General features: G+C 38.7%; 1 protein-coding gene across 1 annotated transcript in view; it reads left to right on the forward strand.

Annotated features, from left to right (window-relative positions):
* The window catches only part of SOX5 (SRY (sex determining region Y)-box 5), a 254,825-nt gene that overhangs the window by 141,502 nt on the left and 86,109 nt on the right, over nt 1-27,214 (forward strand). The window contains 2 exon segments of the mRNA XM_009879668.1: nt 14,233-14,357; nt 14,450-14,455. Of these exon segments, the coding sequence (XP_009877970.1) occupies nt 14,233-14,357; nt 14,450-14,455 (131 nt within the window).

The following is a 27,214-nucleotide window of genomic DNA, read 5'->3' on the forward strand; positions in this document are numbered from 1 at the left end:
ATGCACATACACAAGCTATGTGTTGTTGTATAGCACTGCTGTCTTTTTATTTCCTCGCCTGCGAAGAATATGAGAACAGTATTAGGACTTCTAATGTAGTTGCAACATTGTTTGATAAAGTAATTTTCCGTAGAATTCTTACCTGGATGGCTTAGAGTCACATCAAAAAAGAGGATTTACTCTCTGATAACAGGACTTAGATAGCCTTTGGGAACATCTACATTGAGGGGTGGGAAAGTGCTTCCTAAGTTCATTTGCACGTCCTGTCCAGGCGTCATTTAGGCAGACCCTCTAAGAGCCTTAGTTCAAATACGAGATCTGAAACTTTGGGGGCATCTGAACATACACAGCACCTGCTGATGTGATCTGAGATTTTTCTATATTCCTCCTTCTGTGCATGCACTGAAACTGCTCCCATCTAAATGCTTGAACGCTTAGCTCCTGTGTAATGGTCATCACAATCCAGAAACAAGGCAGAGCAGCATTGGCATCACCTGAAAGGCTCAACCAACAGGCATGGTGCCTGAAACACAGTGACAGGATTGTAAAATGTAGCTGCTTCCTTTCCAACATACAGCAGTTAAAGATGGGATAGTCCTTCCTTTTTTTTTTTTTTTTTTTTTTTTTTTTTTTTTTTATGCAGTAGAGTGGTGAAAGCTTAGCAGTTGCCTGAGAAATGGAAAGAACTGGATTGGGGCTTCTGTTTCCTTAATTCAATTCACATTGTGTCTCCCACGTCGCAGGAGAGACAAGGCCTTTCTCCGTGTCTGCTGAAACTGGGCTTCAAGCAAAAAGAGGCATACTGTTCATGTCATAAATGGAGCAAAAAAAGAAGTGTCATAGCTGTCTCCTGATGATGATGACATTCGAGCCTGTGTTCTGCTCCACAGATGCCTTGTGGTTGGGTTTTTTTTTTAATTAAAGTTATTTTTTTAAATTAAGTTATTTCTGCCGAGTACCATCGGGGTCAATTTGTATTGACTTCAGCAGAGCAAGGACTCAACACAAAGTTCCTACAGGTCAAATTTTGCCCTTAAGAAAATAATGATTATTACAAAGTCCCTTTTCTGAGCTGAATACTACTTAAAAGCTAAAGGCATTGTAAAAATCAAACATTTCTTTGTTTTCATCATGTTTACTGATGGTTTCCTTTTTGATCTCTCTTGGTATCAAACTAAGTTTATTGAGTCAGCTTTGTGTAATTAGTTTAATTTCACTTGTTCAGCAGCATTGCCAGAGTTGTACTTTTCAGATTCACAGCTCTGAATGAAAATATTCCCTGTGACTGGCAAGATGAACCAAAAACAAAAGTGGAAAAGGAATTATGAAAATGTTTATATTTGCTTAGGTAAAATGCTTCCAGAACTGAAATTTGCAGCAGAAAATATGTAAGGATACTGACACTTAGTTAACTAACTTAAATCTATTCTTACGGAAGTGTTAGAACTTTCATTTGCTTTATTGTGAATCAGGTCTACCACACAAGGCGTGTTAAGTGTTAGTGCCTAAATTTTTAAAAAAAAAAAAAAAAAAAGCACCCACTTCCAGCAAACATTTGCAAAATTGTTTATCTGGCAAAAATATTGTGGGTTTCAAATAAATCTAAACGTCCATAGTCATGCCAGTGAGTGAGTGAAGACTACTCAAGGGCTTTTCCCGCTCTCCCTTCAGCCAAACTTAGTGGCATCAAAGGCTGTCATGTCGTGTGACATGATGAGAGCCATGAGGTTCATCAGTTCCACTGTTACATTGGGGCTGCAGCTGTCCCATGCTGGCATAAAATAAAATTGCTGATTTGCAGTAGTGAACCTTAGTAAGCCCCTGATTTTCAGTTGTACCAAGCATCCAGCCCTAGAGACTGTGTTCTGGATTAAGACTTCGTTCTTGGTCAAATGCTGCTTAAAGAGATCTCAGGAGTACTTTATGGCCAGCAGTGTTTCAGTATGGACAGCACTAAGAATAAATCAATTGATCAGAAAATTCCTTTTATTGCTAAAGAGAAATGGATGGCTGAAGAGCGGAACTTAAAAATGAATCCTGAATGGCCATGGTTTATGCTTAGAATAGAGTAGATGGATAACATCACTGCAGTGTTTTCAGAGCTTTTTACAATGCTCCGTTATATCCCTCTCTCCCAGACACATCACATCTACCTTTCTCTTTAGTATGCAAATGCACAATTAAAAGCATTCAACAGATAGAGATGAATAAGCTAATACAGTGTGCTGCTGGTAATTTATTTTCATTAACTGGGAGTATGTGGAAGTACCCCAAAGAGCAAAGAGATGCTGGAAAGTTGTAATAGATAAGAATCTACTGACTGCCTTTATGTAAGACAATAGATCTTGTGAATATTCTGCTTCCTCTCCAGGCAGTGAGCTAGTATGGTTAACCAAAATTGTTGAGTAATTGTTCTGTGGTTGAGAACAAAATGCTGAATTAAACTGTTCCCAGCACAATAATTGTGTGATTACAGCATTTATGTTGCTGGCCAAAAGAACAGTCATTAGGTTTGGAAGACTTACCAAAACCACAGGCACAGAAAAAAAAAATGCAAATCATATGTAAATTGTCCTCTAATACCTACAGTGGCTTAAAAATTGAACTAGGACTATGGTATATGTATATTTAAAGGCAGTCAAGCCAGAAAAAATGATTGTACATTCAAGAACTACTTCAGACTGGGAAGAAAATACCCAAAGATTATTCATTTTCATTATGTTGTACTTTTCCCCCTCTTGTGAGATCCTGCACTTCATATATTATGCGTGTATTCTGTTTTGTGAATGCTATTATATTTTTCCCCGCTGCATACCAATCAGATATTGTCTGGGAGTTGTAAGTTAGTTAGGCCTCCCACACCTAACTGAATCTTGGGCCAAGCCGATTCAAAGAGCAATATACAGGGGAGGCATGCAGTAAATATTTATCTGATTGCTGTAATCCACCAGTAAAATTAAAAACTGATTTATGATGATAGGTGCTCTTGTGAGGTAGACCGTTTTCTTCCCGGTTGCATGGCCCATATCTAGAAGTGCCAAAGAAACAATTACATTTAGTCTTTCCTTTTTTTTCTTTTGTTTTTTTTCCTCATATTTTTAATAATAAAGGAGGAGGAGGAAGGCAAGGAAGAACTGAAGGAGACAGCAAAAAAAACCCAAACAACAAAGCACAAAATGTTCAAGGCAATCAAAATTTTTGTGCCTGCAATTCAGTGTAGTAACAAGCTGTAGGACTTGAATAGCTGGCTACCTGGCTGTACACAGAAATCAGATGATGAGATGCCTAAACTTTATCACTGTATGTACAGTTAATTGTGCTTTAACTGTCTTGCTGTCACCAAATTGTAGGCACAGAATGAGAGACTGTCTTCAGTCCTATTTGAAAAAAGTTCCCAAACAAAACTTGTGAAAAACATTTTCATATGAGGATCTTGGTAACAAGGGGAAAAAAGCATCAGGACGTGAACGGAAGAGTAGCCGTGTATCTATTCAAATAGTCTTTCGTCTGCAACTTGAATCCATTTCACTTCTAAAATCAAACTTTTGATGGTAAAAATGAACTCTATTGTGGAAAAATTCCACTGGCAAAAGGGACAGTCAGAAACTAAGTCTGAACAGCTGAAAGATTGAAAAGAGGTCTTTATTATGCGTTTCCCTGGGCTGTAATTAGAGGCTATCCAATACTAGAAATGTGTTTTCCACAAAGGTTTCTACTAATGTTTGGTCTTAGTTTTCCTGGCCGTTTGTCCATCATGTTTAAGTGCAGGGGGGTTTAAGATAATGTGGAAAGAAATAAAACATAATAATGACAACAACAACAACAACAACAACAGTAATAATAACAATATGGTCTTCAGGAAATAACAAAATAGAGTTATTGTAGCAAGTAGTGCTCTGAAACTGATGTCACTGGAGGTTATTGTAGCAACTAGTGCTCTGAAACTGATGTCACTGGAGACCAGACACATACTGAAACACGTATCTATTTTAGTAATAATGAAACTGAGAAAAAGAGGGGGCATTCAAAGGGGTTTAATCAGTGAATTTAAGTCTAAGATTTTCTGAGCAGACCCAATTCTGCCAAAGTTTACACTGATCACGCCGTGAAGAATGTTTCTTTCCCTGTACTGTATTAGATTGTATACAGATTTATTAACTATCTCCCTCAACCTTTCAGTTTAAAGAAACCAAGAGAAGGTACAGACTTTCAGTGCGGACTTTGTTTTCTGAGTCCTTTATGTCTATTTTTTCCTCTCTCTTTCTAGGTAGTATGATTTTAAGTGGATGACTTTGATAAGACTTTCATGTTTGTTTATACCATTGCACTATTCAGCAGCGGAATGGGTTTTGAATTTCTGCCCACTACATGATATTAAATAACCCCTGTTTCTTGCCCACCACCTACGCATTAAAATTGTTGTGTTTGTTTTAATTAATGATATTCCATTTGTCTAAGAGATACTGAGTGAAAAACACATCTTGAAACCTCAGGGTTTTGTTTGGAAGAATACCCTTTCCTCTCTATGTAGTAATATTACCTTAAATCATATTAAAGAAATTGGCACAAAAAACCTAAAGCAAAACAAGAAATAGTTATTATAAGGCAGAATTCTGATGATCTTCATGTCTTTTTTGTCAGCTAATTTGAGTAAGCAAGATTTTTGCATTCAGGGTTATGAAAGTAGAATTGTTTCATATTGGTTGATGAGACTTAAATATTTTACTGTAATTATGTGTACAGTCGTTACAAGCAGTGTGTCATGGGTGACTCATAACGAGTGGCAGTGGAAGAGTTGAAATAGAAGGCTGGATTGTGGCGATATTGCAGTGCAAGAGCGTTAGAGGGGGACGCATCACTTCAGGAACAGAGGAAAGCTTTGGGGAGCTATCATTTCCCATTACTGGCATCAGTGGTACCTACCATGCCTGCCATGGTGGGGATGAAGGAAGACCAAGATTAGAGATGGGCTCGCCTTGCAAACCTTTTTACTTTCCACTGAAGTACCACAGCATACCCACTTCCTTCCTGTTTCATCCTTTCTTACTTTATGGTCCCTCATTTTATCAAGCAGTGTTTGAACAATGGGCTGAGTACTACTCTCCATTCACAGCTTTTCTCCAGGAGTGCCTCAGGGCCATTAATAAAATAACAGGTCTCTTAAAGAAGGCAGTCCACTATTAGTGGTTTAGGCCTTAGATATTGATCTGTTCGTGAATTTGGACTTTAACATTGTGTCAAAAATGAGGTCATGGCACTTGCTTCATCTAGACATTAGAACTGTTCTCCCTGTTTCAGAGGTTAAAGAACTTTTTTTGGAACAGTAGACAGGAAAAATATTATGGTAATTTATACATCAAAATGATTGGTTACTGGTGTTTGAATATGTTGTGGAAAAATCAAGAATGGGTAAAGAGGGAGATGTAGCAGCTGGCCTTAACACAGATGCCTCTGAATAACTTTATATGACAAAAAAAATACCACTCAGCCTTGCTTAAGTATAATGGTATCAGCCTTGCTCTTGCCACCCATTTCTTGATCTTTTGGGGAAAACACATTAAAGAAATCTTCAGTGAGTAGGTTCACATGCCAAAAGCTATATCACTTCAGTCTACATAGGAGTAAGCACCACAATTATAATAAATATGTTTCTTTACCTAAGCTGCATTCTTAGCCTGAAGACCATGTCGGGCAGGTTTATAGCCAAGCATTTTATGGTTCTGTTTGCATCCTTTGCATGAAAACTTTCACAACAATACTTCGGTGACCCCAAAGGCACCTCAAATGGCCTGAAGAGATAACAAGGTGGGGAATTTCTCCTAGCTCACCAAATTTATCTGTCAAAAAGGAGCCAGACTCGCTGCCTGTGAGGGCGTGTAATACTAGAATTTATATCCTTACCTGAATCTGTTGACTTCCAACATTCACGGATGTCCTTGAAAAGTCAATTTTGGATGATGCTTCTTGGCCTTCTCCCTGCCTCTCTAGATCTCACGCTAGTGCTGAGCCTTGCTTCCCGTTCCTACTTGTTCTTACAGTCTGCCCATTGATGAATAACGTTAACATCTGCAGAGTCAACCTTGCGTGTGTTTAAAAACCCCCTATGCTCTTACAGGAAAAGTCCTCTAGATACTGCACACTTCTTTTGACTGTTATACCTGTCACTGTATTTCTAACAGCCTCAAATAGAAGCAGCCCCCATTTAGCACAGAGCTGACACAAACTGTCCTATTTGCTCTTCCCTGCTCCCTCTGCAGCAGTAGTTGATACCAGACCTTCTTTCCAGAGCTCTTTTGACAGCGGCCCATGATACTGTTGCACAAAGACTCTTGATCTGGTAAAAAGTGAGCATTGGCTACACCAAAGAAGTGACTTCAAAAAGAAAGAGAGCTGGGTTAGCACACACGCATAAAACACGCACAGAATGTGGAAAATCAGAAGGAAAAAGTATACAGGTGACTTCTGGAAGGCTGATGTGAGCAATGACAAGTGAAGTTTACTTATTTTTGTTTCTGTTTCTTTATGGCATGTACAAAAAACCCTATAGTTCATTACAATTTGAATAACTGAACCAATATGTAATAAATCAGCTAACTGTAGAAAACAGTACACATGTGCAGCTCAAGGAATTATCCTACATGCTGTCTTTTAAAACACATCAGGAAATCTCACACCTGTTTTCTTTTCACTGACAAATGTTTTGCTGAATAGCTTACTGCTAGAGCAATCAGCACTGGTCCAGACCTCATTGGGAAGAGCACTAAACCAAGCACCTGGGAACTGTGTGCTCCATCATACACTGTGAGGTAGCATCAGTCATTAATGTAAGTTCATAGATTTTCCCGTTTGAAGGGAGGGATTTTGCAGATTAACTCTTGCTCCGTGACAGCTATATTTAGGAGTGTGTTGCTATTAGCCAGCAAAAACGCAAATAAAAGACACTATACCAAGACACTATACCATATAAATCAGCAGTTATGACAGCTGCAAGTTGGTGGCAACTTTGCATTATAGTCCTGGCCTATTCTTCTAGGAAGGGTACTACCATTTAAACAAGGCACCTAGGTGCTTGGAAGCTATAGCATGAGAAACAGTGTTTGTGTGAATTTTAAGTAAGGTGAAATAAGTCAGTTTGGCCCAAGCTCTGGTCATCATACCTCAAAAGCCAATTCTGTCCGCTGTTAACTTTAACCTCTTCATGAAACAAATGGCTCAATCAACCAAACAAAGGATCTTTTTCTTCTATAAAAGAGATAGAGCAAATTATTTTGAGTTGTGCTCTTGAGCTGCAACTGACTGTGATTAGAAAGGGCTCTTTCGAGAGTGTGCTTCAGTTGTCCTGTGTAGCCATTACCTGAATTACAGTAGCTTGCCCTGAAAGTCCTCTTTTTGCCAGAGCACCCCCCCACACTGGGGTGCTGTGTAGTCTGGAGCAGCCATTCCTGCGTGACCTATTCAGGCTTTTGACTTAAAACAGCTGCATATTGGAATGAATTCCAGTTTATGATCTTTTCATTTCAGGTGCCTCTTCCTTTTCAAGTGGGGTGTATGTTCAAATGCCTTTGTGGCAGAGTTGCTGTGTAGATAACTTGCATGTTAAGTGGCGCAAGCATGAATACTTCTTGTTACACATCATCCCAAATGGGAAAAAGTAATCTTACTGCTTTTCCCTCCTCTGAATGTATTTTCTATAGCAGATAAAATATAAAGGAAGTGTTGGAAGTGTTCTAAAGTTTTTTATTTTAGTTACACAAATGAATAAGTAATACTGCTTTTTTCTTTTGGAAGTATCCAAGAGGTGTTCTTTAATGCAAAAGGTCCTTTGGCTGATGTCCTTCAAAGTGCTGCTAGAGGTGTCTGTCTCTCACCAGCACAATTTGCTCTGTAGTATGAAGTGGAGGAGGGAAGCCTTTGGAAGCAAGTTACTGACATGGAAACAGCTACTGTCTGTATTATTTGGCAGTTTAAGGCAAGTCTCTGCACTTTAGTCAAAAAGGCTAAGTACGTGTTCATTTAGTAGTACTCACAGACTTTATGATGAGATGAATTTGAGATGGATGCTGGTAGTGACGCCTGGCTTTTCTTGCAGGACTGAGCAAACACAAAAAGTTTCCAGCCTGAAAAGCCTTTCTTTTTTAAAATGAAAAATGTTTATGTAATTCTCTGAGATGCATTTCAGTTTTCCTGAAAGTTTCTTCCTTGTGTTTTCTGTAAGCCAAGTTGCATACATACCGACTATTACCAGTTAAGGATTGTCTATATATTCCATCAAACTAGTAATTTTTCCACACTGTCACTCCAACTAGAGTTCTCCTATGCTAGTGGAGTTGTAATGGGGGGCATGGGGGGATGGGGTGTCTCCCTAATAGACTTTTTTATTATTCTTGAATATGGAAAGATATGAAAGTGTGTTTTTCTACGATCAGTATCACTATTTGCAAACAGTTGTGAACAGCGAGGTGCTGCTATTGAGTGAACAGAGGTGTTCAGACAGGGTGAATTTTGGTAAGTACTGGTATGAATTGTGTAAGCCTCTCATGCAGCGAAGGGAAGAATAATATTTAGGGCTCAAATCATCCATTGCAGAAGAATTTTCAGGTAGAGATTAGGAAGAAAAAACCTTTACAAAATCCTTTGTCGGGATCCCCTATACCAGTATGTCTGGCAGAGAAGTGAGCTGCTCCTCAGTGGTAAAAGCGAAGCGTTAGGTCAGAGCATGGGGTGGAATGGCTGTGCTGTCTGTCTCATCAGTGTCTTCCTCTCTGCATCTCTGCTTCTTGGCATCCACCTTCTGTTTTGCATCTTAATCACTCAATAAATACCCCATAAAAAGCCACCTCGAGCTCAGTAGGAGAGTGATCATTGCATTACCCAGATAGGCAAGGCGCTCTGCCATATAGATTTAGGACACACTTATGTCAATTTAGGGAACTGATGTAGGGGAGAGAATGAGGAGAGCGACATTTTCTTTTCTTATTTTAAACGTCACTGTAAGGGAAAATAGCAGATTGTAGTTATATGAGGACATATATTTTTATTTCCCTTAAGATAGACGTGGGGGGGTGTGAGAGAGAGAAAGAAAGAGATGGCCAACACATATGCTAATTAAAGAATCCGGTCCTTCAGCATAGTGTGTGCCACCATGAGCCAAGTGTTTCTGGAGGAAGGGGGACCGATGCAATTAAACATGTCATTTTTGAAGGACAGATTTATGTTTTTGCATGTTAAATGTACGTTACATTCTTTCATATACAGTAGAAGAGATGCTTAACTTATAAACAAGTTGCAGGCAAGAAGATATTCGTACAACGTTTTGAAGTTAAAGGAATCATTCATGCGCATCCACTGTTTGGGGAATGTAAAATCTGAACTTCTTTGAAGCAGCTGAGAATAACTGAAATGAAAATAAAAACTAGCCACACTTCTACATGAAGAAGCCATGTAAGAGATCATTTTGGCAAAGATGCTAATGGTCTTGAAGGGCGTCTTCTAAACAGCTCGAGTAAAGTACTGCTCAGAGTTTTGCCAGTTTGTAGAGAAGGGAGTGTTGCTTTTAGCAGCCGTTCTTATTCACGCTGAGTAATTTGTTACTCCATCACCACTCTCACCGAAATGGATAGAATTGGTTTGGAAGAAGGAGAGGTGGGTGGAAGATCAGTATTCACTCCTCAGTGGAAAGTGTTATATATGGATGCTGGGTGACGTATTGAAATATTTACCTTGGAGAGAGGAAAACTTACATAAAAGTTTATGCTAATAAACATGTAATGAGCAACTGCGGAAATGAAATTGGTGGAAATGTATAAAGATAAAATAAATAAAACTAATAGCAGCTGCTATGTTATAGGCTTAGCTTTGTTGAAAGTATGGGTTTATGTTACTTGAGAAAAATTATGAGCCTGCTCGATTAAGCAAGAGTCATGTGTGGGGGAAAATTGTGAACTTTTAATTAAAGACTGTGTCAGGATGCATGGACATAAAGCACCAAAATAAGGTCATGCATACTATTCTGGTTCTGGCATTGCCTAAGCCTTGAACGCCTAACTTTGCAACCTTAATGTTTCCTTAAACTATTTTGTCTTTGTTACTATTTATATAATGTCCCAAAGCACACGTGACATTTTACAGAAAATAGAGTAGAACTGTAGTTGTCAAGTGTTTGCAATCTAAATTTATGTAAGTCACAGCAGGAGCTAGTAACAAACAGTAGGGGTAACTGTTAAAAACATACTGCTTAGTGCTTAGGTAGCTGTGGTAACCATAGTATGTTCCTAAAAGTAGGTAGGAGACCAAAATTTAGGCGGAAATACTACAATTATAATGAAGCTGGGAATGCTGGGTATCTAGCTGTGGCTATACTGAATGCACGTCTTTGTGTGGTTGGATTTTTCATGGTCAAGTCCTAAAGGACATGCACGGATTTGTGAAGATGCTGGCCCAGACTTCATGAACTTGAATCAGTTCCAAGTTTACTAACAAATTTCTTTTGATAAGGATAAGTCATTTAAGGGCAGATTTTTCAAAGGCACTGAAACAAATAAAGATCCAGTGAGGCACTTCCCAAAATCGAGAATTTCTACAGGCAACTCTGGATGCCTCAGTTTCCCACTTGGACAGTAGATACACTATCAGTTGCTTGTCATGTGCTTGTATTAGTTTTTTCAGTGATAAGTTCTTTAGGGCTAGTCCCCTTTTTGTATTTTCAGTGACAAGTATGAAGGGTCCCTGATCTTGGTTTGGGCTCTAGGTGAAACTTGGTTGCAATTTCTTCCACTCCTAAAATACTTTGCTGTTACAGAAGATGACTTACTGTCCTCAGTATGAATTAGACAACCTTTACTTTCTTGATCTTTTTGAACTCTTGTATATTGGCTTCCTTAAGGGGAGTATTTCTCATAAACTGCCAAGTGGTGTGGTTTTACTTCCTTCATTGCAGTATGGGCTTCCCTCTTGCCCCAAATTATTTGTCAGAGAGATGTGAAAGTATGACTTCCTTGACTAGTGAATTGATTGTATAGAATATTCCGATATTCGATTTGTTTCTTTGTTATTTTATGTATGTCATATGCCTTTTCTGTGCATACCACACCTCTACAGTTTGTCATGCAGTATAGGAGTACTCCTGGTCAATCTCATATGTAGTGATGGCATTCAAATTAAAAGAAAGATCAGAGTACTGTGTGATCAGTTGACATCATGGCAATAGTGTGGGTAGTGAAAAACAGGCCCTTGGAAGATTGTATCAGTATCATCCAGGCTAATAATCAAAAAGTAGATGAAAAGTTACGAAGTGAAATTGTAGCCCTCTAAATCTATTGTGATTTTTGTGAGGATTTAAACTACAATGTTTACCTTTAGGAAATTACAATTAAGAAGAGGCAATCGTGTTCTCTACACTGACTGGCAAGTGGAGAATCTTGACAGTGATATGCATTTTGAGGTTGTTAAAGATGTATTTCTTTTTTATGGACATATGTATGTCCATTAGCCAAACAAATTGAAAGGCCTGAAAAAAAGCTCTGATTTTGCAGTCTATTACGTTCAAATTAGAAATGCGGTATCAAAAAGTTCCCATCTAGAAAACATTGGAAAGTATGTAAACCGTACAACAAAAAAAATTTGTGAGAGATGTAACTGAGGTAGTAATAGCTATAAAAAAACAAAGAGGAAAATACCTTCCTGTAAAACTCAGAAGGAGGGCCTGTATTCTGTGCCACTTGAAACAGTTGTTTCCTAGCAATTCTAGGTAATAATAATAAACATAACAAAAGTTAAGATGTAGTAGTTAAATGAGCCATAAAAATGAAGAGTCCGTAATTTGCATTGTATTGTGTCAGGTAATCGGATTAAAATAAACTAATGTTTGCACTTATTTGTATTTGGGAGAAAATGAAGTGTAGCTGTTTGAGTGGTGCTACATACATTCCATTCTGGAAGGAAAATCACATTGTTTTGACTGCGTTATTTCTGTATCCATGCAAACCATCCTCATCACTCTATAGTTCTTACCTCCTTAACACAACCGGGGTTGTGTCATTTGAAATTAGTGGGTATAAGGCCCCTTGGAGAGATAAAGAGGAGCAGCGACTTGAAAAGATGAAATGCAGCAGTCAGATTTAAGAAGCAAGGGCATTTTCCTGGTAAATGTTTTCCTAAATGGGATTTTTTCAGTGTGGTGTTTTGCTCGTGTATTTGGCAGTCACTTGAAATCAAGCGCAGACTTGTGCTACATTGTGGGCTTGGCAATGACAATTTGTGTGTGTGTGGTGCTTTAGTTATATTAGCCCTGGAGGCAGAGTTAACACTTGCAGTGGGACAAGAGTATTTGCAGTCATCAGAGAACTTTGCAGTCAGCTTCAATAACATCACTCCATTTTTTTCACTTTTTTTTAACATTTTTTTTGGCAGCAAAGCTCTTAGTAGAACCATCTGTCTTTCTATTAGTGTTTTTGAGTCCTGTTTTGAAGCTTCTTTGCTTGGCAAAGTCACTTTCATCCTTGGAAACCATTTAAAAAAAAGTTCTGTGGCTTTTTGCCGAAGAAGAGTACTATGCAAAAATTCCACACGGCTGTTCATTTTTGTTCTAAAAGAATACAGTTACTTTGTCTTTGTCTTAAAAAAAAACCTCAAACCCTAAACAAAACAAACAAAAAATAAACACATGAAGAAAGGCAGACATTGGGCAATTCTAGGGTGACTGAGTAGGGATAGGGAAGAAATCATATTTTACATTTTTTTTCTCCAGCAATCCAGTTAAAAGTACGTATGTCTTCTAGTTAACGGGACCAGAGTAGAAAAAAGAATACTGAAGTAACAAAAATGGATTGTGTTAGTTCAGTGAGTGGAGCTACGTCTACTCTAGCTTCAGTCCCAACCTTAATCTTCCAGTGCAAGAATTTCCATCAGCAGCTCCCTGGAACTCCATCCTTGCAAATTGTTTCAGCCTGTAAAGATGCAGTCAGCACGCACACAGGTGTTGACAGGTCCTAATATAAATCAAGAGGTTACCATACCAAATTTCGTATCAGTCTTATGCCTTGTAACAGTGTTGGGTGAACCGAGACATCTCCTGCATCTTCAGGAGATTAAATCAAAATAAAATTAAGTGAAGATGCTGTAGTCTGAACTGTGGCAGCCAAGGAGGTGGCACAGGTTCTCTTTTGCCAGTTCTGCTATGCAGGCAATAATGAAGGGAGTAACACCTTCTTACGCCTCTGGCCAAAAATGGTCGGCTATCCATACCCTAATTCTCCTTGTTTCTTAAGGCTACAAACCACAAACTAAATTTTAGTCTTTGATAACATACCTACCTCTGATGCCTCAGCTTTACAGTGCCATTAAAAATCTGGATGAGTTCTCTTAAAAAATGAGTCAGTCTTCTTTTACTGACTGATCTGGTCAGTACAGCGGGTTTTTTGATTAAAACCAACCATTTAACATTTTAATCCAGCAAACTTCTTGTTTCTCACCTCTGTGAAATACAAAGACGATGTTCATTTCTAGTAATTAAAAACTCTGACAGAACTGGCTAAAAGCAATAGTAGTAGACGTTGTGCCATGGCCAACTTCCAGTTTTGATGACTAATTTCTTAAGTCCCCTACAGTATCCATTTACAATATAATATTTTCCATTTCCTGACTTGCATGGTTGTGTACAGTTGCTGTGCAAAGTTGAATAGCTAATGCTTCAGACATAGCGGTGTTTTATTTGTGAATAAAGTGTGTCTCCGCTTATTTTCTTACCTTCCCAGAGACTTTTTCACATGTACAAGTAAGTGCATGTATATGGGGAGAGAAAGAATACCGACTATGCTGTATGCTACTTACGCACATATTTGTACTTTTCTATGTGTGTATCTTCATGTTTGGGCTCAGTCAGGGTGAAAGCTACTGTCTGAGACAGAGATATTGTTACACAGTGCAATAAAAGCGAAGCATAACCCATCCTGCAGTCAAAGAGAAGTGGGACGTTATGGACTGGGGGGAGGGAATAATTAATTGGGGTATAGGTGTGCGTTAGTGGAGTGTTTTGATTTATTTTGGATTAATGTAATTCATATGAAGTGCTTCGGTGATTAAGATAAGGCTGAATAGTTGATGCTTCTGGAACACCCCATTCTGGAGGAGCATATTCAGACCTGAGCTCTCAGATCACAAGGAAGAGAAAGCATGTAAGCAGGCATTTTCCCCAGAAAAAATTCCACGTTTGATTTTCCCTCTCCTGTTCGGCAGTTCCAGGGTCAGCTGCCTCCATTAATGATTCCCGTATTCCCTCCAGACCAACGAACCCTAGCAGCAGCTGCACAGCAAGGATTCCTTCTTCCTCCTGGTTTCAGCTACAAAGCGGGATGCAGTAAGTCCTGTAGATTTTTTAGCTGGAAGTGGGTATAGGGCACTACTGCTCGCCAATCTGTATGAAAGTATCACCTCTCTCGCCTGACGGACAAAGCCCTTAATTTGCACAGATGAGTGTAAAATAGAGAAATTAGTCACTACCGTATGAGAAAAGATTGTCAGAGATGAAGTATGTGTTTCAACGTAATGGCAAAACATTTCACACAAGTAGATTTGTGCACCTTCTTTCTGACAGATCTTTTTGACAAGTGAACATACTCATGACCACACATACATACGTACATCTGAAGAGAAGCTATTTGAAACTTCCCAATAAATTTCAACACTGTTGTAAGAAAATATGTTTTTTTCCTGGAGCAGCCTGCTTACTGTTTGTGAACTGAGGGCCTATTCTAGTCTCTTTCTTCACACAGAACTCACATTAATCTCAACAGGGGTTCTGCGCAGAGATCAAAGATAGCATATGCCTTTCAGTTTGATGGGCTAATACAAACTATGAGTATATTTATGAGATCCTAACACCAAAAAAAAAGACAGCATCTACTTTTTTTTAATCTTTGAAAGATTTGTATTGTTCTCTGTACTCCCCAGATTTTTTTGGAAATTTTATTTAAGCCTTCTATAGGATTTCGTGTTCCTGTCAACAGGATGATCATAAATACAAGTTAAAGAATAATCAAGGAACTCAAGTTCCATGAATAGTCTTAGCTTCAGCATGAATTTCATAGCCTTGTTTTCATGCATTTGTGCTTGTATAACGCTTCTGACATCAGTTTCCTTCTGAGTTATCTAGGACTTGCTTGTTCTGCCGTTCTCTGTCTCTAGCATGGATATTTAGCTTTATTATGTCCTTGTCAGTGTATCCATCTGTATCATTGACTAACCCATGAATTCATCAGTTGTTTTGAGTTACTCAGGACTAGCCACTGCAGCAGTTTCATAAAACTAGAACATAAAAAGATTCCTTTAGTTAGCCTGGCTTAGCCCACAATTTCAGATTTCTTTCAGTTTCTGTAACATTGTAGATACAGTACTTGAATGCGAACTTGAGTTTCTCTGGCCACTAATCCCTTTTCCTAATATTTTACAGAGTGGGACCACTAGTGAAAATTATTGTTCAAAACACTTCACATCCCTCAGCAGCTGCAGTGCCAAAGCATAGGCTCATTCAGTTCTTCCAGTGATTTCACACTCAGTCTCTCTCGAATGGGAGAAGTAGTGATTCACATTACAGAATGTTTAACTGAAAACCACACTGAATATGAATGCTACCATAACTGTAGGCCTGGAAAAGGTCAGGAAAGCACCCCTTTAGATATATCTGGCAGATTAAATTAGATCCATGTTAATGAAGTCTGGTCTGGGTAGAAAGAGTTGAGGTTGGTTTTTTCCCTTCTTTTTACTGCATGTACATTAATTGTAAGACAGTCCTATAGTTCCTCACATCCATGAAGTCGCATGTTTGTGTAACCTTGAAAATAAAAAAGATAAAAGAGCAAAGTTGCTGCTGCTCCTGGCAGTAAGGCTTGGAATTAACAGCATGCCAAGGTCTAGGACTGAGGAGAAGCCAGTGGAAAAAGACAACTCTGTGTTTGGTGATTCCCTGGCATGTTTGACTGAATTTGACTGAGAAGCTGAGGAAAAGTGATAAGTAGTCCAAAGGATTTTTTCTTTTCACTCACAGTTTAGTGTAAACAAAAAAGCATATACGGGTTTAGCTACACCTAGAAAGCCTGTAGCAACAAAAAACATAGCTGCCTTAAAGCTATAACATGTTCACATCAAGTAATGGTTTTGACAGGCCATTAAAACATATTTCTCCCACTTTTCTGCTTGCCCTTCTCTGTATCAGTCCTCTCAGCAAACATGTGGTAGATTGTAAACCAAAGAGCTTTGGATAAAATTTTCCAAAGCACCTGAGTGATTTAGGTGACTAGATCTTCATTTGAAGCGTGACAAAGGCACTAGAATCTAAGTCTCAGGGATATTTCGCAAATGTTTGTACGGTAAACTTCAGTACAGTCACCTGTGCTAGCTTGAACTGAGCTAAAGTGGGTACCAGTATAGCATTGCAACAGAGTGTACAACAGAATCATTCACTCAGCTTCTCAGCATGTTAAATGCCTGACTTTCACTGAGTTTGCTTTTGGATGCAAGGCCTTCCGATGAACTTCTGAAGAACCCACTACCAGCATCTTCACCTGACCGCTATTGTATGTTTTAAATTTGGCCGATGTACCTTATGAAAATGGAACCTGACTTCTACATCTTCCTAGTCTTTTTGGAAAACCTGCCCTTTTTTCTGGACTGACAGATGTTTAGAATTATTTTGTGTGGCTGATTGACAGAAATTCTGTACTGATGATTCTGTTATTTACTGGCATTAACAACCTGCACATAAGAACAATAAAAATCTCCATGGGACAACACAGTTCCAGTCACAAATAACAAAAAACTGTAAAAATTTTCATATACTGTTTCTCAGTAAAAGGGAGATTTGAAAATCTGGGGGAGAAGGAAGACGGAATTGTTGTGACAACCAATATTTTCATAACTTCTTTATGTAATGATGCCGAGTACCTTGATTATGGATATCCAGTTGGGGACACCTTCAAAGGGACCTTTATCCTGTTATATGCCCTGCCCCTTTGAAAAGTCAGATCTCCAAGTATCTCAAATTCAGCAGCGTGACATCTAAGGCACTGCAGATCTCTCGTCAGTTGTGCTGTTGGTCACACCTCATGGCTGGGTTACTTGCCTCCTTCTGTCTGCAGGCCAAGTAGCTGAAGAGATAACTGCCTCCAGTTACTCATCACTGTGCCTCTAACTTCTGTCGTACTGGCCAAGCTTCTTGCTTGAGCACTCCCCAACTTGCTTCTGTCCAAGCTGGGATAGCAAGGACTTTCTGTTAAAATTGCTTAAACTAAGCTGGCTCATTTTAATGGAAACATGTTGGGAAGTGATTAAACAAGCAGCTTGGTCACAGTGGTAACCTTTGGCAGGGGGCTGTGATTGGAGATGGTGACCCCTTCAGCCAGCACAGCTGCAGCTGGAAGAGAATGTGTGATCAAGCCTCGAGGTCAGTGAAAGAGAAAAAATGATGAATACCTAGTCATACTGCTATTTTTCTTTCATTCAGCTTAGATAATGAAACCAAGCTAACTTATCCAATGCTTTCTGATTCACCTGTCCATGTCAGAGCAATAGATGGTCCAATGTATGTCTCCCAGTGGTTTCAGAGAATGTACATGGTAGGATTCCTCAACCAGTGCTTCCCAACGGACTAATGACTTACCCAGAGAGAGACTGTGGAAAGGAAGAGTACTGATTTCTCTACACATACTTCCTTTTTTTAGTATTTGACTGAAGATAACACAAAAATAGTCATAACATTTCATAGCAGGGGTCCATTTAGATTCCTGTCATGGCAGATACCTAAAGAACAGTATAAGAACAGAGCAAGAGTATATCGATACTTATCCCCCCATACTTTGCTATAGGGGGAGTCCACTAAGTCCCAGTGGTTTGGGACTCAGGAACCTTCTGACCCAGTGGTGGCATCACTGTGAGAGAGCTATTCTGTTTGTTATTGAAAACAAGGAGGTTTCTCTGCTTGCGTTCCTACCCGATTGGAAACATTCTAGACAGCTGAAATGCTCAAAAGAATACAACAATATCAATCTCTAATATGTGCAGAGCAAACTATTCACTTGTACTTCTCCAAATATTTTGCAAAATTGGGTAAATACAGGGAAGAGAGGGGTAAATATTTTCTCCATGGTTACATGGCAGGTCATGGTCTTCAGCTTCCAATTCAATGTAGTAAATTTCCTTTTCTTTCTTTTTCTCCATAGCAGATCATGCTTGGGAGTGGCTTGGTCTTTCATTTTGTTTTGTTTTTTAAACAGATGGTTTGCATTACATAAGGGACAATTTACACAAGTTGACACTTCCCCTTTTTTCTCTATGGCATATTGTGTGGTGGTAAAGTTGGCAGAGAAAGAGGGAGGAACTTCTATTAGGATTACATTTCTATTTGAGAAAAGATTCATAATCTGTGGTTCCAGAGGATTTTTAACCTCCATACCTAGATATAATTTACAACCAAAGCTTTTTTTTTTTACATGAGACAAATAAGTTGGCGGCATGTGATGGACTATACTGTCCACAATTAGCAAAAAAAATACTGGTAACCTGCTTATTTGCTGCATACCTGGTTATCCTTTTACTGTGTGCTATTTGGAATTTAAGTATTTTGATCTTTATGCAAACCTCTTTTATACTTATTTTATTTTATATATAGAATGTAATTTTATATACAATTATATAGATGTATAATGCAAATCTCTTTCTAAAGAGTTGATGTTTCAAAGTGGGGTGTTAACTAAGTGACCTGTGGCATGAACAGATGTTAGGGGTTAACCCCAGTACCCTAAGTATATTAATTGGTTTTAGCAGCAGGTGAGCTCTTTCCATTTCAGCTGATGATGAAACCAAACAGAGCCCAATTACGGCATTTCCCAAAGTGTGGCAAAGCTTCTCCCGCGTTTAGGCTACGCAGATTGGCTCAGGTGATTTAAACCTTATCCTTTTATTGTCAGCCAGCATTCCTTAACCTCATCACTTGTTACTACTGCTATTACTAGTTCAGCTTCACTTGTGATACTTGCTAGAGGATACACACGACTCCCAGAATTTTAGCAATGGCGAGTGAAATGTGAGCTCGGCTGAGGTCTGAGGAGCTGTTGCTGGCGACTTCACTGAAGTCAGGTTTCACACCAGATGATACAGATCTGCTAGGGCCACTCAGAAATAATTAGAATTTGTTTAGAGCTAATTAATATTTGTGAAGTGCTTTGAAAGTACAAAAACAATGTAAGTGATCGAAGATAAGTTTTGTATTGTGCCCTTTGAAAACTGCCTAGTTCCACCTCAGAGGCGGCTGCCCTTTTAATCATAGGTGTGTGATCCTTTTATTAATGCACGTATGTATAGATTTGTATGTGGAATATGAAGGCGTGATTGTCTCTCCTGTATAAGCGATAATACAGGGAATGAAATAAAGGTTTGGGAAAGCAAAAGGGGCTGGTTCTGGGGAGCTATTTACAGAAAAGGCAGAGGAGTTAGGCTGAGAACAGTGGTAGATGGGGTATTCTTCAACAACTGTGAGGAGCTGAATGCACCAGGACAGAATGCTTCCCTGCGCTTCCTCTGTGGTTCTACATTTGCAGCAGTGTTTACCGTTAGCTTTCCACCAAAAGACACAGAATAGCCCAAAGTCTGTAAAGAAGGTGGGCCCTGCCCAATTAATGGTGCTAAATAAGATTCATTTTGGAAAATGTGCTCCATCGCTTCTTTAAGCATTTGATGATTGCGATAAAAGGAAGTGAAATGTTGACTAGCCACTTACAGCAGTGGGATATGATGTATAGACTCTGAGGTTTTTAAATATGATTGAAGCTCTTGAATTCCAGCTATTTTCTTCTCTGGAGGATGAAGAACAACATCCTTCGTTTTCTAAATGGAGGTGTGCAAGGAGTTGAACTATATGGAGATTTTTAGGATTTGTTTTCTTTTCTCAGGAAACAATAGTTTCTAAATCTGCATTTCTATAAGTGGCATTTACCCCAAATATGTTTTCCAGGTTATTTGCAAATTCTCAGGAACACTTCTAGGTAGCCTTTGATTTGCTGATATCTATGTTATTTTTATGGAAATATGCCAAATTCTGGAAACAAGAATTGTTTTTCTTCACTCATTCCTCCTCTCCCCTGTGGATAATTTGTTGTAACAAATCGTATTGTGTTCCCAGTCAGATGTCATCAACATGAGGTTTTCTGAAAGCACTTTAATCACTATTTCAACCATATCCAATTAGGGGGGGGGGAATCAGAATATACAATAGGTACATTGTATGTGTCTTACATATCAGCTCATTGCTGCTGGAAGTGTTCTAAATAAAATAATTCACACAAAGTTATTGATGAAGTATCTAATTACCTTTTAAAATTGGCAAAAATGTGTGAGATGAACAAGCCAAGCCTAATAAAATTAAAATATGCTGAATTTACTGTTCATCTGTATTCTGAACAATAATTCCGATGTCCGATAAAAATGAAACTCTCAGTTAATTGGTTCCTCATACAGTACAATAAAATTAATGTTTAGGAGTTAAATACCATAAACTTCCTCAGGGAAATTTGCTGATGTATCTCTGTTTTTCAGTCAGTCACATGTTTCATTGTTTAATGAGGTATCATGTGGACCGTCTTATAATTTTTCTTGTGCTCAGTGTCCATGTGTCTGGCTTCTAAAGAGACTAAGTGCTAATTTCTGATTTAACTGTGTCAGCTGTATCAGCTGACTTACAGGTCATTGACAATCACCAAATCACAAGAAAAAAATATTGACATTGCTATGCTTTTATCAGAATGACAAAAATAGGAACCATGTGTTGCGAGGACCGCATACTGTAGCTTCTTTATAAAGATGCTAGTCATCTTTCAGGGCTACTGTTTATGCCTTGGAAAAGAATGAGCATATGACTAAACCCTCATGTTCCCCCCAGGATAAGAAAAGAGTAATAGCATTGTGGATAGAAACAGCAAGAAGGAGGAATTTTTGGTAACAACTTTGCCTTTTAGCATACATGAGAATGTGTCACTTCTGTAATGCTGCAAACACAATGGAAGGCATCAAGACTGCAAAAAATAACAACACAACTAAAGACTATTTCTAACTGAAAGAATCCCTTAGCCCCTGATCTATGTGTGGCTTCTCACAATAATGCTAATAAAAACAAAACAGACAAGCAAAATAATGGGGTCCTGTGAAACAGGCTGATAGTTTCAGTTCTGTTTCTAGTCCATAAAGGCTGTCTGGTGTTATGGCCCTATTATCCATAGTTGGGCAACCGAGTGAAAGTCACGATTTTTCGATTCATGGCCATGTACAAACATGTACATCTCAGAATATCTGTAGTCCAAACTCTTCCTCCAAGCAGGGTCATCTAGGAGATAAGACCAGGTTACTCAGGGCTTTATTTAGTCAGGGCTTGAAAACCTCCAAGGACAGAGACTGCACAACCCTGTTGTGACAGCGTGTTTCAGCATCTGGCTGTCCTCATGGGGGAAGATCTGACCCTCTCTTGATTCACCTTATGTCCATTGGCTCTTGTCTTCCTACCAAACACTGCCGTGAGGAGCCTGGCCCTGTCTTGTTGATCACCTCCTCATAGCAGTTGGAAGGCTGCTTTTAGGTCCCTCCAAAGCCATCCCTTCAGTAGACTGAGTTGTTTCTTTAAAGTACAAAATAGGCTAATCCCTTGTAGGCAGCTCTTGGTCAATGCTGTCCAGATAAAGAAAATCAGGCAACCACTGTGGATTTCTTTTTGGAAGCCACTGGTGGTATCTTCTTCATAGTCTTTTTCTTATTTATCTAAATCCCTAATGCCTAGAGCCAGAAGTCAGGGAGCACTGCTCATGTCTTTCACAGCCTCCCGTTATCCTTACTACGTGTCCACCATCGCACCAAGAAAACGAAAATGGTGATGAGAGTGAGAATGAATGAGTAGTGAGAAGAGATGTGGTGGCTTACCTGTCAGCCGTCAGCTGTGATTATTCATTATAAATATACTTAAGTGATAAATTGAGTGTAAAATTATTGTGGCTTTTTCTAGAGCTTGTCAAAAATGAGGGCAATATAATGTAGAATTCCTTTTCATTCTACAGAATATACTGTAAGGAAATGTTTATTCCCGTATTTTTTACGGAAGTTAGTGTAGCATTCTGGTTTTGGAAATTATAATTTAAGAATTTGGTTTTGTTTCTTACTCTTTATATTCTTTACACTGTTTTCTTTTTTCTTCTCCTACCATGACCTCCAACTTTTTTCACTTGCTCTCCCTGAAAGACAGGTAGGAGGAAAACAATACATTTGAAAAAATAATGGGAAATAAAACCCTTACTTCTCCTCTTCTGCTATCCCTTTACTTTAAAGAAGAAAATTTCAGGAAAAAAATCAGAGAGTTCTATTGTTTCATATAATCAGGTTCAACTTAAAAATCCTGTCAAAACATTATAATTTAACATTAGCATGTAACTTGATTTATATAGCAAGTAAGACAATTGTGCCTGCTCGGAAGAGCTTGCAGCCTGTCAGGAGACAAGACAAGACACTAGGGGGGATTACACCATGAAGGAGAATAAATGAGATGAGTGACAGAAAAAGGAATACAAAAAACATCTTATGAGTTTAGGTGAATGGTACAACACACATAATGTTAGCTCCTACGCTTTCTGTTCTCTTTTAAAAAAAGTCTTAATGTTTTTTAACTTACTAAACTCCTCCGATAAAATTTTGCAAAACATATCAATGGTTTAAGAGCCACTGTTGTATTTCCACAAGTATACGATCATTTAATATCCATGAGCTTGGTAGCTAGTCAGCTGAAAATCAAGTTCCTAAACACAGAGTTGTTATTTTGCATTATGGGACTTGATGTCCACTTGGCTCTGTACCACAACTTACTTTCGCAGAAAAGCATTTTCAGTGGAGGATGATAGGGAGAGTTCATAGAAAGAGTGGTTTAAAAGTGAATGTACTTCATGAAAAATCCTCTTGTAAGCAAGATCTTGGAAGATTATTTTGGGCAAGGATGAAGGTGTGATTTGAAATTGAAAGAAGTTGCAGTGCATAAATTATCAGGAACGAGGTTCTGGGTATGTTTGTGGAAGACGGACCAAAAGAAGGGTAGTGAAATAAAGAATTGGCACAGAATTGAGAGTTCAGCCTTGCCCTCTTTCTTCCCAGAGCCACTGGCGTTCTCCTTTGCTCACTGTGTGCACCAACACCTCTAATATACCCCGTCAGCTCCCCCAGGCTGACATATCCCATTCACTTCTTTAGTTGCCATATCACCAGTGTATACTTCCTTCTGTGCTCTTTTCATGTAGTCAGTCTTGAATAATTCTGTTCTTCACAGTGATCTCACCAGGTAGCCGGGAAATAATTATATGTTAGAGAAGAATATGTCATCTAATTAAATAATTTTTACCTTGTTCTTACAATTAAAAATTCCAGCCATTGACCTGCTCCAGATTTTACCATATAGTGTACTAAAAAACAACAACAACAAACAAAACTTCTCTCTGATGCTTTGTTTATGAGAGAAGTCCACTCATAATGAGAGACAGTTTGGAACATGAAAGGAATGCACAAAATGTTTCTTTTGGTAGCTGAAAGATGAGGGAGGTACACTCCTGCCTGCGTGCATTAGTAGGTTAATAGTGAATTTTGTGAATTGAAATGTAATATAGTTGCTTGAGAATTTATTGTGAATGGCTTGGGAAATATCTTTCTAATAACTGTGTATCTTGCCTCACATTCCTGAAATGTTCCCAGAGCTTGGGAAAAAAATGTAGCGACTTTTTACATCTAAAAATAAGATATTTACCGAAGAAGTAAGGAAATAGTTAAGACATGCATTTCCCAGCCTTCAGAACTAACTAAAACTGCTCAGGCAAAAACTTCAGTCTGATAGGGGAATAAGTTTAAGGACAGTAGAAAAAGGTATCACGTTCTAGAGTGACAGCAAAGAGTGAGCAGGTCCGTACTTATCAGAGGAGACTTGAGGCCTTTGTTAGTATTTTTGAGGGGTGGCAGCTGCTCCTGCACCAGGTGATGTGAATATGTAAGTGCTTGGCCTCCTCGTTGACGTAGGGCCTGGATGCTTTCCAAGGAAGGGCACTCTCTGAAGAGTTGTCTGTGAGTTTTAGTCTTGGCTTTTCCACTGGCAGCTTGTGTGACCCAGGGCATGGCACGGCGTTTGAGCATATTCCTCTCTCTTTGGTGTTTTGTCTCCTGTGGACAGTAAGTTCCTCCAGACAGAGGCGATCTTTTGTTAGACATTTGTAACACGGCAAACCCTGATGCTGTCTCTGCTCCTTATTGCACCTTCCTCCAACTTCGTCGCTGCTACCTTGTCTGTACCGTGGGAGAAGTAATGTGGATGTACTGCGTATGAGTAGCACTTGTGAAAGAATTGCAGCACAGGCAGGATGTACTTTTCGTCATAAAAAGAATTTATAAACCCCTAAGATAAGCACAAGATAACAGAGGATATTAGCAAAGCGTAATGATGCAAAGATTCATAATAGGTTACAGAAGCCCTTCAAATGTGTTTGTTGGTTTTGCTTCTTAAAAATATTTTGGAGTATTGGAAAAATGTAAAACCCTTTAAGGAGTCAACTAACAAAAAAACATAGCTTTTTTTTTTTTTTTTAGCTTTTTTATAGCTTTGCACAGCTATAATCTCTTTTTAGGATGAATTTGGATTTTTTTCTTAGAATTCTGAAAACCTACATTAGCATGTATAGATGTAGTAGTTGCTTTCCGGCATGGTCTCCTAAAGAATCCCAGAGGCATTACCTACAACACCAAAGCCAGGGTTTGTGACCGTGCACATGGCCATGGGGACTTTAGCCTGTTCTTCTCTCAGAAACATCTCTGTGATATAGCTGCCAAATGAACCATAAAAGATAGGAATTGCCACGACAGACAAGGGTATGAGAATCTGCCTGGCTGTTTAGGGAGGTGAGAATAGTGGGATTTCTGAATTAGCACGAGGTTGTGGGAAGATGGGCTGAGGCTTATGCATGTGTATGGAGAGAAGAGGAATGTGGGACAGTGCATGGAAGTTAATCTTCTAATATGTATGTTTTAGTACAAATGACTTGTAACTAAAAATCTTAATGGGCTGTAAAAGCAATATTCTAGTGAGAAACTTTTTCCTTGTTCTTTTCTTTGCCGTTGAGAAATTCATAATTTTATATTATTTCATAGCTGGGTCTTGAATAAAATGTCATCTTCTGCGGAGGTCTCTTCCAGAATGATACTGAGATTAGCCTTTGAGCTACTAGTGGTGTGGAAGGAGCTAAACACCATTCACTCTGAGTCTTTGGCCGCCGTCTCTTTCTTCTCCATGTCTTCACATGTTTAAGGCGCGTTGCTTGGGTCACAGGATAACTCCCCAGAAAGTTTCAAGTCCAAGAAATGTTTCATTCAGCCTGTGATATGAAACAGAAAATGGATTTCTCAGTTAAAGCAAAGGAGAATGGGAAAATGTGAAACAATGGCATCCTCGGGGGGGGGGGGGGAGGAATCCAAGAAAGTCAGGAAGTCTGTTAATGATTGACAATAAATAAATAAATAGAGAAGTTGTGGCCTAGTGCTAGTGCAAAGACATTTTTGAATGGGGATGGGGATGCCTGGGTGGACCTTTAGATTCCCATTGCTACCCTGGCCGGCCTTGAGAGACTGTGAAGCTTCAGTCAGCAAAGCATTATTTAAGATGTTCTTAAATATAAGCAGGCACGCTTATTGAAGTTAAATACCTCTTAAGATGCTTTGCTAGCCCATTTTTTTTCTGGCCCTCCATTTCTAGAAGTTATGGTATTTAATTCTTAACAGAAGATCAAAATGCTTGAATGAAAAGATCTCTGTAAATAAGGTTGCATTATAAAAGGGAAAAATAAACATTAGCAGTTTTCCTGAACTTGTGTACACCAACACAGTTTATTTCTAACATTTCAAAACCATGAGATAAATTTCTTTCCCTTTGTTTTCTGTTTCCTGTAACTTAGGCTTGATACCATTATGAACTTTAATTCAATAATAGCTAATAATGAATATACAGAACAGCCTGCATTGCCTTCTTTATTTGTCTTTTTTTTTCCCCAGTTCACCCAAAAAAGCACAATAAAGGGGGAAAACTTTTAGTCTTCCTCTCTAAGGAAATGTATAGGAACATTTAGGTAGATTTTCCTGGTAAAGTTTGCCTTTGCCATAGTCTCATTTCAAGCGGCTGTTTTGATGCTGCAGAAGTCATGCCTGCTACCAGAATATAGGAACATACAGAAATTCTCTGGTTATCCTTATTTGAGTGGGAAGTGCTTAAACATTTATCATTTGGAGAAGCAATATAATGCGTGTAACATTTTTTTATTATTTTTACCAGTTTTCTTAATAGTTTTGTTGATGAGCTAGTATGAAGTTTATTTTAACAAATCAGTTGTGTAAAGAGTAACCAAAAGTGAGTGCTACATAACATTAAAACATGCTTGTCTCCATCTTGAATTCTGCCATCTCAGGTGATTTTCCTTTATTGCTTGCAACTTTTTCTTAAACCCTTTATTTCATTCAGCACAACACAGTTCTTACTAAAACTGAAGTAGTTTTCCCTCAGAAGCAAAACTGAATCACAAGTGATGAAGTGGAGCTGGCACGGGGATTTTGGAGGCTTGTATCTGGTTTACTCTAACTTCACATGCTTTTTCCTGTTGTAGGATCAAACCCTGAAACTAAAGCAAGATATTTTTTTTCTCACCTACAAGAAAACACAGTAGTCAAGGGAGTGCCATTTCTGATCTGTGTGAGGCTCAGTTTACTAACAGCGATCAGAGTTGTGTTAACTTCATATTCTGGACAAGCTTGTAAATTTGTTCCCTTCTAATGCTGTGATCTTATCAAGGTTGTACTGTTTTCTTTTCTTCTCCTCTACCCTCATCTTCTTTCTTTTTTTTTGTTTTTTTTTCCCCCCCTTTTTTTTTTGAAGTGCAGCCTTCTGATCAATCCATCTTCTTTCTTTTTTTTTGGTTTTTTTCCCCCCCTTTTTTTTTTGAAGTGCAGCCTTCTGATCAATGTGCACTTTTTTTTCCATTTCCCTAAATACATCGTGAAAAAGGATGAGGTTTCCGCCTTAATTGCTTGTGCCTTTTATTCACATTCCTCTCTCAGCCAGAATTGTGAAAAGAGTGTTAGTAAAAGGCTGCACAATAGAGCTTTTCATTAGGCCTCAACA

This window comes from Charadrius vociferus, unplaced genomic scaffold, assembly GCF_000708025.1.
Source record: "Charadrius vociferus isolate BGI_N301 unplaced genomic scaffold, ASM70802v2 scaffold90, whole genome shotgun sequence".
NCBI classification, from domain to species: domain Eukaryota; kingdom Metazoa; phylum Chordata; class Aves; order Charadriiformes; family Charadriidae; genus Charadrius; species Charadrius vociferus.